General features: G+C 44.1%; 1 protein-coding gene across 1 annotated transcript in view; it reads left to right on the top strand.

Annotated features, from left to right (window-relative positions):
* The window catches only part of MUSK (muscle associated receptor tyrosine kinase), a 238,647-nt gene that overhangs the window by 72,277 nt on the left and 152,581 nt on the right, over positions 1-13,789 (top strand). The window contains exons 3-4 of the mRNA XM_075595218.1: positions 4,400-4,551; positions 13,047-13,174. Coding sequence (XP_075451333.1) covers positions 4,400-4,551; positions 13,047-13,174 — 280 coding nt within the window. The remainder of the gene's footprint in view (positions 1-4,399; positions 4,552-13,046; positions 13,175-13,789) is intronic.

Below are 13,789 nucleotides of genomic sequence, written 5' to 3'. Positions count from 1 at the left end.
GAGTATAGTACTTAACACTTTTATAAACTTTACATCATCATACAAAGATGGACTAGTCAGCAGCAGGATTCTACCTTATTCTATACATTTTGAAGGCCCTAGGCGTGCCTCATTCTACTTTCTGGGCTGTGCTGAAGCAGGGTACCCTAGTGGTGTGTCGCACTCGTGTTTTCAAGGGGAGGTATTGCCAGGACAATATGCCTACAGTACATGTATCAAGACTCAGACATGATTCCCGTGTACATTTATAGGGGAACCGACAACTCCGGACCCCAACCTCCTAGTCACATTCTGTCAATGGTTCCTCCGCAAAACCCCCCTTGAAACTCATACCTTAGCAATCCCTACTTGATTGCACGCCCCGAAATGGAAAAACACAAAAATGCGTTTAAAACATACAGTATAACACAGTGATACAATGTTGCTGGGTCCAAGAGCTGACTCTCTGGGACACTTATACATGCATCAGGGGTAACCAAAACGGGCTTGACCTTTATTAGAGAGCTTGGTTTCCCCCACCCATCACAACGAGTTTTTCATGGATCAAATTTAAGAGCAAGAAGATCTCACATTAAGATCTTCAAGGAAACCTTGAAGTGGCACCAATAAACATTTGGGGACATACTGTCTGTACTGTATCAGGGCAAAAGTGGTTCAATTGTGGGCAAGCATTTTGCACCACATATTACATTTTAAAAAAATCAATAGGATACTGCATTTTCTTTGACATGTGGTGTTGTTTGTTTTGCCCAATAATCGTACCACTTTTGCCTTGATACATAGACTCCCAAGTTTACAATTTTTCCCAAGAAAATAGTGTCATATTTTTTATTTATTTAATTAAACCACCTACTGTAGATGAAATATGAACACCCATTACAACTTGCATCAATTGGGGGTTTATTGGTTCTTAAAGGTGCAGTCCCACACAAAATCAACATTGAGCAAGATATTTTAGATAATAATGTGCGATTACAAGTACTTCTCTTAATTTTTTTCACAAACAAATCTCAAAATCTCCTTACGATATATTATTTAACATTTTTGGATTGTTACTGCGTCTACGAGAAGCTATGGTTGCTATTTCCTCTTCTCTACCAATTTCTAGTTCCATATGATTGTATCCTATCATGTTGTTTTCCCAAAGCAGAATGAATTTTAAAAGGGATTTTCTTCCCTTAGTAAAAAGCTGTAAGTGGAAACCTTAATCCTACAACACTTCCACAATGGACTAAGGAGTGCAGGAGTAAATGTCTTCACATCTGCGTCACATATTTTTTTTGCCCATTTTCTCTTAGATTTTGGCTTTTTATCAAAAAAACTTTTTTTTAGACAGTTAAGATTTCTCAGAATTTTGCCAGAATTTGTCAAAAATGACCTTAAGTAAGTACCATGAAAACTTGTTACTTCAGTTTTAATGGAAAACGGAAAAATGGGGGAGCACGGGATTAGGACAATACACAATACAGATGCAAACTATATAAAGCTGATAACGTTCTGATATAGTGGTTTAGGGGGCCAAGTTTATAGTAATATACTTACACGGCCTTGTGTAAGCAAAAATAAAATTGGTATCTTTTCAGGATGGGTCCTGACTTCTCCAAATTCAGGTGTATAAAAATAAATAGGATATAGGTAATATGTTAATACATATGTACTCACACGGCCCAGTGTGAGTAATGGTAGAGGTTCTGGTATCTTTGTGGTTTACTCAACCCATCCAAGCTCTTAGACCAGACGCAGGGGATGGCTCTCCAACAGTACTCCAACAGGAAATCTCTCCCTAATTGCTTGAAGTCAGTGAGTGTCTCCCCCGGTCCCGCAGTGAAAGGGAGACAAGTGATGCACGATCTCAGTATGGGTTCTTTAAAAAATGGCATTTATTGATAAATTACAAATAAACAAAGAACTCACATACACAATAAACTTCTGGCCTTCCCACGTAGCCCAGTCACGAGCCCCAACAGCAGGTAGTTCCGCCCCACGTCCGGGGTGCAGAGTGATGACACTTCTCTGCTCTGCTGTAATTGCGGCTGTAGGAGCTGGCTACGGAAGCCTTCGTAGGACATAAACTGCCAGCAATTCGAGCAACGCGTTTCGCCGAGTAATCGGCTTCCTCAGGCTCAGTTTTAATGCTTGGCAATCTCTATTAAGGAGGAAGCTATTTTCACACCGATCCTGGTATCTTACGCATACAGGTCTATTGCTCAAATTCATAAATTTTATTGTCTCCTGACTGAGGGTTACTAAATAAAGAGTAAAAATGTTCATTTTGTGCTACCGTACGTTGTAAGAACCTTCTTGGTGTGGTTTTGATTAGGTATAAGACAATGTAGTGATTTAATCAGGATTAAATTCTATATATTTGGAAGGAGCTGTATGGGCCGTTTTGTGACGAATACCCCATTGACATTAATTGGGATTTTCAGTTAAATGGCGGCTTTGAACTACATAGAATGTATCTCTCAGAGTGGCTTTAATTTTGATGGCTAGGGGTGTTTGTTTGAACAATTACTGTGAAATCACACTGACCCCTATTGTGCTAGAAAAGAAAAAACACAAATACATTTTTTTTTATAAATAAAGAGAATGCAGAAATTCTGAGGAATTCTGAGGAATGCTCTTTAAAGTATACTTACTGCATGTCTATTCACTGCAGTTTATTATGTTCCACATGTATTTTTCACTTCTATTTCTGTTTATTTTTCTTAGACTAAAGGGGGATGGCACATGTACAGTAGGTTCAATTTATTGTGTGAATCTTATCCTCACTACATATACGTCCTTCCCTCAACAAGTGTATGCACAGTGTTATATTTGTACAAGGTATTTGAACCATTCTGTAAAAAAAACTTTGCATTATTATTTATTGAATAAAACACGTGGACTGATTTGTGAGTTTTGCACAGAGTGTGTATGGAAGTTCATGTTGTCTAGCATGCAAAATGTGTCATTCAGATCTTTTTATAACTACTGTTTATACAAAGCTAAGGAAATTCAGGATTTGGGGCACCTTCAACTGGTCTAAGAAAAAATAACACTGGAGGTCATTTATTAAGGTTCTCCTAGTTGTAAAACCAAAGTAAAACTGGTGCAAAAACGCTGCACTACATTTATCAAATAGGAAAATTCCATCGATTTCAATGGGAATGTGTTTCCCTAAATACTGTACATTTTCTTTGCAGCGGTTTTGCAGCCGGGGGATGTTGACAACTGACTTCCTCTTTAAAAGCAATTTCACAGTGTTATTAGCCTCTATATGTAGAAATAATCATCCTGAAGATATCAAGTGTTAGTATACTTAATATGTTTATTAGTATTGATGCTAAGTATTCCATGCACTATTTAGTACATAACAAACACACAAATGTTATCGCTCTCCGACTATTCAATATAAAGTCTATTTTAACTCATGGTGCATAGGGTAAAAACTGATATGGATACATAAATCCAAAGGGGGGGGTGGTTGAAGCCCCCAGTGGAGCAAGAAACCCAGGGCTGCACTCACAAGAGAAAGGTAGGAACCACACAATATGTCCCGGGCCAATAGCCCTGTGCTACGCAACGCAAAACAAAAAAGGTTTATTTATATACAAGGGAAAGGAACATCAGGGGGTGTGGGGTAAATGGGTAGAGAGAAGTGCGTTAAAACATAAGGTGGGTAGGTGACCAGGGCAGAGCAAGGTCCCATATATCAGGTATACTGAAAGTATATAGGGATTCCCAGTATATATGACACTTGGGATACTAGCTGATATGAGACTTGGATGGCCAGAACGAGCAGGGTGTGTATACTTATAGCAGCTGGCAATCAGCTAAAGTACATGTGGATAAATCTAACACTAGTGATGTATATCATAGCTGCTAGTGTCCCAAGCTGACATCAGAGAGACACCTAGTGGATGCCCATACATCTGTACTCCAAAATTGCCACTATTATAAATCGGGCGCATATAAATACACAATTTCGTTCTGGCCATCCAAGTCTCATATCAGCTAGTATCCCAAGTGTCATATATACTGGGAATCCATATATACTTTCAGTATACCTGATATATGGGACCTTGCTCTGCCCTGGTCACCTACCCACCTTATGTTTTAACGCACTTCTCTCTACCCATTTACCCCACACCCCCTGATGTTCCTTTCCCTTGTATATAAATTAACCTTTTTTGTTTTGCGTTGCGTAGCACAGGGCTATTGGCCCGGGAAATATTGTGTGGTCCCTCCTACCTTTCTCTCGTGAGTGCAGCTCTGGGTTTCTTGCTCCACTGGGGGCTTCAACCCCCCCCCCCCTTTGGATTTATGTATCTATTTAGTACATATGCAAATATTTACGCTCTTCCATCAAAAAAAAAAGAAAAAAAGAAACTAATGAAAATGACCAACATTTCCACAGGTTGTTTGACACACGTTACAGCATTCGAGAAAATGGCCAGCTGCTGACCATTCTCAGCGTGGAGGAGAGTGACGATGGCGTGTACTGCTGCGTGGCTAAAAATGGAGTGGGAGACCTTGCAGAGAGCTGTGGGGCTTTGCAAGTGAAAATGAGTAAGTGTCCATGCTGATAAAATGAGGTGAATGTAATGACAGCCGTTGTTCTCTCTTTAAAACCCAATTTGCAAGACTGTCAGATGTATTTTAAACATCTTAAATAGAAAGTCTAGAGAAAAAGAATGGATTTTCCATGTACAGTTTAAATCCTACACCTATTGCAAAGTACAATACAGCTGTTTCAACAAAGAACTGAATGACATTTGAAAAATGTGAAACACAAATGAAAAAAAAACATATTTTTTTAATAACTCTATATTAATAATAATATAAATAACTATGTTCCTGTACTTTAAAAAGGCAATCAATACATTTTATGTTGCATTTATCCAAGGTAATGGTAAATTTCAGTGTATCGGCTCATCTTTCTAGCTATTACTATTGATGCTTCGCAGTTATCCTTGTCCGTTTGTTCCTGTAGCTTTTTCTTTTTATGCTTTTACAAAAAGTAGCTTTTATTATAGAAAAAAAACAGGATAATAGACAACCCAATGAGCAAATTACTGTTGTGCGCCCTGTTGGTCGGGTTCGCATAGAGTCTTATCTTTGAAGTTGAACTTGCCGTGAGGGAAAATAATAGCAGGAGTCTGTGGCCAAGAACTTAGGTAGCGTCCTAAAGGTATAGTGTAATCATCTTACTGTACCTCTGGATGAACCTCCGGAAAGGTAATACAATAGTTGGCCAAGCGGCAATATATGCAGCGTACCGCGTCTGTCGGCAATGCAGACTCCCGCAGTCCCTTGGTGATGTGAATCCCGGACGGCAAGGTGAAGTAGCAGAGTGAAGAGTAAAGTCCAGAGCAGCAAAAAAGCGGCAGTTTGAATTTGAAGAGCACCCGGAAGTTTGCAGGTTTTATTACGACATACAGCAGAAAGTTATCTCAGTAAAAAAAAAATCCCCACACGTTTCACGAGCAAGTGGCATTTTTTCAAGGGGTCTGTTGCAGGGTACATGCAACCACATGCAGGGTTTCTGGATAAGGCTTATTTATTGAGCCTTAAAAATACAGCACACAAAAACAAAACAGCTTCTTTTCAGCATAAAAAAAAACAAAACAGCTTCTTTTCAGCATGCAAAAACCCAGACAGTTCATCAAACATGCATTTGGAAGACAGACCTTATAGCAGTAATCTACTTCAGTGTTTCAGTCCTATCTCTTGACCAGCCAGCCCTCATGTGTGTGCAGCCTGGGGGTTTTAAAACACCTTGATTATGCAGCTGGGACCACTCTAATTGTCAGGAGCTTCCTAGCTGAAAGTTAACCTCGTCACTGCTGCACTGCATACCTACACATACGTCTGCCAGGCATAGAGCTGGTGACGTTCATTCACCCTGTTACATTCCTCCCCTGTTAATGTGTGACTGGGGCAACGCACGGCTGAAGCCAGACCATCCACCCCTTCTCTAGAAAATAAATCAGCATTGGCATTTTCTTTTCCAGGCCTGTGCTGAATCTCAAACGAGAAGGGTTGGAGGGCCATATACCACCTGGTCAACCTAGCATTTGAGTCTTTCATAGTATTTAACCATTTTAATGGAGCATGGTCTGTTACCAATGTAAAATGGACTCCCGCCAGGTAGTGCCTCAAGGCCTCGATTGCCCACTTTACTGCGAGACACTCCTTCTCAATTACTGAGTAGTTTTTTTTCCCTTGGGAACAATATCCTACTCAGAAAAAGGATCGGATGTTCCACTCCTTCAAACTGTTGTGACAACACTGCCCTTAGCCCTATCTCTGAGGCATCGGTTTGTACTGTAAAAGGTTTATCGAAGTCTGGGCTTCTAAGGACGGGACCCTCTGATAGACACCTTTTTACCTCCTCAAAGACTCTCTGGCACTCCCTTGACCATACCACTTGTGTAGGTGCACACTTTTTTGTGAAGTCTGTTAGTGGGGCTGTAACTTCCGAGTAGTTGGGGATGAACCTCCGATAGTACCCTGCTAAACCCAACAGGGAACGTACCTGCATTTTTGTTCGGGGGGTCGGAACTTCTTTCAGGGCAGCTACCTTTTACAGTTCGGTTAAATCTTTCCACCAATCCGTCTGTCTGTGGATGGTAGACCGATGTCCCAACAGACTTGACCTCTAGTAATTTTAAGACATCCTGCATCAGTTTAGCCATAAAATGTGTACCTTAGTCTGTCAACATAACCTGGGGAAGTCCAACCCGTGAGAACAGCTCCAACAATTTGTTGGCTACTTGCTTCGCCGTTGCTGTCCTCAGGGGGAACGCCTCAGGATATCTTGTTGCATAGTCGACAATTACGAGAATAAACCTGTGTCCTTTCGCAGAAGGCTCCAGCGGTCCTACCAAGTCTACACCAATCCTCTCAAAGGGAACGGACACCAAGGGGGCTATTTTTTCTCCCTTCGGACTAGTTAGCTGCCACTCCGGACATGTCGCACATAACTTAGCAATGTCACTATGCATCCCTGGCCAATAGAAGCGGAACGAAATACGTCCAAGGTTTTATCTCTACCCAGGTGACCACCCCAAGGGACTGTATGGGCTAGGGCGAATACAGTTTTAACAAACGCCTTGGGAACCAATATTTGTCTGGTGACCTCCCCTGTTTGTGTCTGCTTGTTCACCCTATACAGGATATCATTCGACAATTCAAAATGAGGGAACACCATTACCCCTTGTGCATTCAATATCTGGTCATCAATCTTTACCACTTTATCATATTGCTTGGCCAGGACTGGGTCTTCCCTCTGCCTCTGGCGAAAATCAGGGAGACATAGCTCTGGTAAATCTCCAGGGCCTCTCTCTCCCTCTTTCTGGCCATCCCCAGTCATGGCTTGTGACGTATGCCTATTAGTATGGCCACCTTGAGTCCCAGATTTCTGCAACCAGTCCTGTTTGTCACAGCGTCTTTGCCTCCGAGTCTTTGGAACCCAGTGTCTACTGAGGAACAGGTCTGCCGAAAAGGGGAACAGTTTCTCCTGAGTCAGAGAATGAGGCTCCTCCTGAGAGACAGGAGCCATTAGGTTTGAAAAGAAAGGCCAGTCATGGCCGAGCAAAACGGGGGCAGGGAGCCAAGGAGCGACTCCTACTTCGATCCTGGCCTCCTGACCTTTCACCTATTGCAGTATTTTGGCCGTCGGATACCATTTTACATTGCCGTGTATACACTCTATACTCCATGGGGAGTCAAAGGAAAGCACATCAGGCGGTAACAGTTCCCGGAAGACCAGCGTTTTTCCAGAGCCTGAATCTATAAGGGCCTGGACGGTTTTACCACCAATCTGGACTGGAAGCAGCCAGGGCTTGCTGCTTTCTCTGGGTAAGGCCGAGGTGACTGTCCTGCTGAAGGAGCAATCCATCTGTGGACAGTCCACATGACGGTGGCCTTATCCTCCGCAGGCCGAATATGGAGATGGTTCCCTTGCCGGAGGGTGCCATGGATACCGCTCAGCGGGACCGGATACTGGAGACCAGGCCGACGGGTCCTGTGTGTGATGTCCTCTGAAGTTCCTCTCATTTGGCGATGAGCCGACATCAGGAAGTAGATGAGGGTCTCGGCGGGGACTAGCATTTGAATCCCTCCCTTGCTGGAACGAGTGCTCCTTCTGTGGGACTTGGCGGTTGGGTATGGATAGGCCGTAGGTTCCCCGTTGGTCTGACCTCCCTCTTTGGGCATCCGCAAGTGCCGGTGGAGTCGGATCCGTCGGGTCGAGGACACTCGCCTGCTCCTCGGCCCCAAGGAAGTTCTCAACGAGTCGGACCGCCAAGGCTAGGGTTTCAGCAGCATGGCATTTTACCCAAGAGCGTGCGGAAGGGGGTATTATCTGTAGGAATTGTTCCAAAACAACTTGTTCAAGAATTAACTCCTTAGTGCACTCCTCGGGTTGTATCCAGCGAGTACACAAGTCCAAATACCGCTGAGCGAGGACCCGGGGTCTCATCTTAGCGGTGTACTTTAGGCTCCGGAACTGCCGCCGGTAGGTCTCTTGGGTCAGACCTAAGCGATCCAGTATGGCGGCTTTTACTTGTTTGTAATCCATTGCCTGGTCCGCTGGGAGGCCCTGATATAAGGCCTGGGCTTCTCCTATAAGGAGCGGGGCCAAAGCGGTTGCCCAGCGATCTGCAGACCAGTCCTGGGCTTCGGCAACTCTTTCAACTTCAGTAGAAAAGCTTCTGGATCCTCGTTCGGAGCCATTTTCCTCAGGATGACCGTGGGTTTGTTCGCAAGTTCTGGACTGGCAGACCCCTGGGATTGAGTCAGCAACCTGGCCATTCACTCATCCTGTGCTTCCTGCTGCTGGATTAGGAGCTGGGTTTGCTGCTGCAATAGTCTTTCATCTCTCTCTGCTTGTAGTTGGGCCTGCTCACACAGAAACGCTATTAAAAATTCTTCCATTTTTTTGTGTGTGTGGCCCTTCAACTGCAGTGGCCTCTCAAAATCCTGGCACTTCTGACACCATATGTTGCAGGGTACATGCAACCACACGCGGGGTTTCTGAATAAGGCTTATTTAGTGAGCCTTAAAAATACAGCACACAAAAACAAAACAGCTTCTTTTCAGCATAAAAAAAAACAAAACCGCTTCTTTTCAGTATTCAAAACAAAAGCTTCTTTTCAGCATACAAAAACCCAGACAGTTCATCAAACATGCATTTGGAAAACAGACCTTATAGCAGTAATCTACTTCAGCATTTCAGTCCTATCTCTTGACCAGCCAGCACTCATGTGTGTGCAGTCTCGGGGTTTTAAAACACCTTGATTATGCATCTGGGACCACTCTAATTGTCAGGAGCTTCCCAGCTGAAAGTTAACCTCGTCACTGCTGCACTGCATACCTACACATACGTCTGCCAGGCATTGAGCTGTCACAGGGTCATTCACCCTGTCACAGGGTCCCTTTCTTCAACCTCCCATAAAATCATGCTCCACTTCTCCCATTATATTCCAAGGCCGTGCCAATTTAAAATGTGTCAGGAGTGGGTCTCGCTCCCAGCATGGAGTTCTGCCGGATTGCTGTTCATTGCTTCTGTTTTCTGCAGAGAACTTTCTAAATGTGTTTGATTGCTTTAACCCAAATGTTTTCTAACTGCAGCCAGCCTCTATAAACCTCCTACCTGTTCCTCCCTGTTTATTGTGCATCCCTCCATAAACAAGCTTCATTGTGTCGTTTACTGTTCATGTGCACTAATGCATGTCCTTGTTCTCTCCTGTATTAATAACTGTAACATTCTTCTATCTGGCCTCCCTGCCTCATACCTCTATCCTTTAGAATCCATTCAAAATGCTGCTGTCCTAATCATCTTCTGCTCTTCTAGACGTGTATCCTCTTTCAACCTTAATTTCTGTATAAACTACAAGATTCTCCTCCTTTCTTTAAGGCTCTAAACTCTGCACATCCTTTATCTCAACTACTGCTGGGAAGCGCTACGTACATTAATGGCGTTATATAAATAATGACACATACATACAACTCTCTCACGCTTACAAATCTCTTACGCTCAACTCAAGGTTGTCTCATCTTGGCACTTTATACCTCTACTACCCTCTCCCTACCTATGGAATGCTTTTCCACTCTATTCACCAAGCACATTCACTTTTCACATTCAAAGCCCAGCTGAAAATCAACCACTTAAATTAAACTTGACTCTACTACAAATTCTAGGTGCACTTGTCCTCCCCTAATTGCACTTCTAATAATTTACTTTTACTTCTAATGTGTCCATAAGCCTCCCAATATATCACTTAGATTGTAAGCTCTTTGGGACAGGGTCTACCTTTGCCATACAGTAGGTATTTTATTTACTTTTTGCACTGGTTCCCATTGTTTGTAATGTTTACTTTGTATTGTAATTTTGGAAAAGTACAGCTTATATTGTTGGTGCTTGTAACAGGGACTTATCCATGTTTAAACTGCCTCTAAATATTCTGAGGAATCCAGCAAGGAGCCAGGCAATTAACCAGGCTCCACGTGGCTAATCAGAGCTCTAGAAAAGCCTTCTTTGAGAAACTGCAAAAGAGATTCCTTAGCACACAAGTGTGCTGACACAGGAGAGCAGAGAAGCCTGCAGAGAGATTCCTTAGCACATAACGGTGCTGACAAAGGAGAGAGACAATGTCTCGGGCACAGAGGCTGTGCTGAGATCAAGACACTCAGACACCACTGACCTGAAGGGCCACCTGCTTAAGGTACCGCTTGAGACTTTAGGGTGGTAGGCTGGTAAGGGGCTTTTCCTTCAAAACTTGTAGAGAAGGACTGGGGAAGTAAGTTAGCCCTTACACAGGGATAGATGTTTGTCGCTTTGTTTATTTACTTTTTGTATGCTGAACAGATTTTAAAGGAACATGCTCAATAAAGCCATGTTTTAATTTCACCCAAATTGGTCTCCGGTAGTGTACCTCTGCACACATCTCTTACAGTGCTATATAAATAAAATTACACATACTGTATATACAATTATGAAGTCTGGAACTATTTTCAATATTATCACCTTTGCTTTGGAATGCCATTTGTGAATTGTCCAGTCCAAATCACATTTAATGGTCTAGATCTTCAGTTTCTGAATTTATTACCGATTTCGTTATTTTATTACCTTGGACAAATAATGATCAAAATGTCACTCCTCCTTCTGTTCCCGTGCACCACATGACTGGAACAACCTTCCAGAGACTCTCAAATCCCCCTCCAGTTCTTTCAAAATTTCATCTGTCTCTGATTTTAATCTTGTCCGTAACTTTTAATTGGGTATAGAAAAAAGGTGCACTCACTTGACCCCTTGTTTTGGAACTGCCTTTGGTGCACACCAGTCATTTAAATACGCCCATAACATATACAGCTTAACCCCGTTATAGCGCGGTCCTCGGGGGCCACCCGATCCGACTGCGCTAGAACCGGGGTCGCGCTAATTTTTTTTTAAATGGCCGCCGCGTGCCCGATCGGGAGGGAGGAAGGAGGGAGGGAAGAGGTGGAGGAAAGAGGTGTCCGGAAGCCCTACACGTCCTCCAGCAGCAGCCCTCCGAGTCCAGCCGCAGCCTGCTCCTTACCTCCTCCCCCCACCACCGGCATCCATCCCCCTCCACCGGCATCCACTTCCTCCCCCCCCCCGAGGCCCCCACACCTACCGGTCCTCCGCGCCCGCCCTCCACGGCATAATCAGTTTTGGGCCTAGCCCACGCAGCCCTCCGAGTCCCAGCCTGCTCCTCACTCACCCCCCTACCGGCATCCACACCACCCCCCTCCCAACAACCCCCCCCCCTCCCGACACCCCCGCCCTCCTCCTGATGCCAGCTCCGCTCCGATCTCAGCAGCCGACACCAAAGCTAGGGAGGGGGAGTGAGAGGGGGAGTGGGAGGGGGGGTGTGAGTGTGGTGTGAGTGTGGTGTGCTGTGCAGTGTAGTGTGCTGTGAGTGCAGAGTGATGTGTGCTGTGAGTGCAGAGTGATGTGTGCTGTGAGAGAGTGCTGTGTGCTGTGAGAGAGTGCTGTGTGCTGTGAGAGAGTGATGTGTGCTGTGAGAGTGTGCTGTGTGCTGTGAGAGAGTGCTGTGTGCTGTGAGAGAGTGCTGTGTGCTGTGAGAGAGTGCTGTGTGCTGTGAGAGTGTGCTGTGTGCAGTGATAGTGTGCTGTGTGCTGTTAGCAGTGTGCAGTGAGAGTGTGTGCAGTGTGCAGTGAGTGCTGGTAGTGTGTGCAGTGTGCACTGAGAGTGTGTGCAGTGAGAGTGTGTGCAGTGAGTGTGTGCAGTGAGAGTGTGCACAGTGTGCACAGTGTGCAGTGAGAGTGTGTGCAGTGAGAGTGTGTGCAGTGAGTGTTTGTGCAGTGAGAATATGTGCAGTGAGAGTGTGTGCAGTGAGAGTGTGTGCAGTGAGAGTGTGTGCAGTGAGAGTGTGTGCAGTGAGTGTGTGCAGTGAGTGTGTGCAGTGAGAGTGTGCACAGTGTGCACAGTGTGCAGTGAGAGTGTGTGCAGTGAGAGTGTGTGCAGTGAGTGTTTGTGCAGTGAGAATATGTGCAGTGAGAGTGTGTGCAGTGAGAGTGTGTGCAGTAAGAGTGTGTGCAGTGAGAGTGTGTGCAGTGAGTGTGTGCAGTGAGTGTGTGCAGTGAGTGTGTGTGCAGTGTGTGCAGTGAGAGTGTATGCAGTGTGCAGTGTGCAGTGTGCAAAAAAAATGTTAAAAAAAAATTTAAATTCGGGGTCCGTGCTCAAACCGCGTTATAAGCGGATTCGCGTTATAATGGGTCGCGCTATAACGGGGTTAAGCTGTATTGTCCCTAACTGTACATGAAGTGTCTGTAAATATAACGTGTATCTATGTATTGTCATTATAAGTTTGTGCCAAGGACATACTTGAAAACGAGAGGTAACTCTCAAAATATTATTTCCTGATAAAAGATTGAATAAATAAATAAAAAGAACCAAAGCACTAGGTCAAGTGAACACTCTTACTAAAATTGGAGCAATGCATCTAAACTAACTGCTATTCCTACTTTCTTTACCTTGATTCATCGCCCCAATGTATTTTGTTTTCTTTTAGAACCGAAAATTACCCGGCCGCCAATTAATATAAAACTTATTGAGGGTGTAAAGGCTGTTCTTCCTTGTAATACTTTGGGAAACCCAAAGCCTTCTGTTTCATGGATCAAAGGAGAGAATGCTGTGAAGGTAAGACAAAAAGTAAATTTATGTAAGCATCGCCGTTAAGTAATTTCTATACCTCTGCTCACATTTTATGTACTTTATGGGGTGTGCCACTAACTTATTAGCAAAACGCAGCCCAAGCCACAAACCTGAATCTCATCGTGGGAGTACCCACATAGCCCCACCCCCTCCCAACACTGCCCACAACTTTCAATTTGACCCAGTATCCAAAGAGGAGATTACACAAGCGCTCCTCAAATTAAAACTAAGCAGCCAATGTGGACCTGACTTACTACAATCTATGTTCCTACGACTTGGTGCCCCAGCCATTGCCAAACCAATTGCTTCCATAGTCAAATCTATCCTGTCTGCAGGCCATATCCCTAAGACCTGGAAAACTGCCAGAGTTGTCCCAATCTTCAGAAGTGGGGACAAAAACACTGTCTCAAACCACAGGCCAAATTCACTTCTCCCAATTCTATCCAAAGTCATGGAAAAATGTGTCCACTCCCAATTAAGCGATTACTATACCAATACAAATTTCCCTAGCCAATTCCAATCTGGCTTTCGCCCCAAACACTCCACCGTAACTACCCTGCTAAAAGTTTGCAATGAAATCCATTGTGGAATGGAACGGGG

This window comes from Ascaphus truei, chromosome 1 (genome assembly GCF_040206685.1).
Source record: "Ascaphus truei isolate aAscTru1 chromosome 1, aAscTru1.hap1, whole genome shotgun sequence".
Classification (NCBI taxonomy): Eukaryota; Metazoa; Chordata; class Amphibia; order Anura; family Ascaphidae; genus Ascaphus; species Ascaphus truei.
The sequence above is the reverse complement of the archived record's forward strand: the minus strand, read 5'-3'. Positions and strand labels throughout refer to the sequence as shown.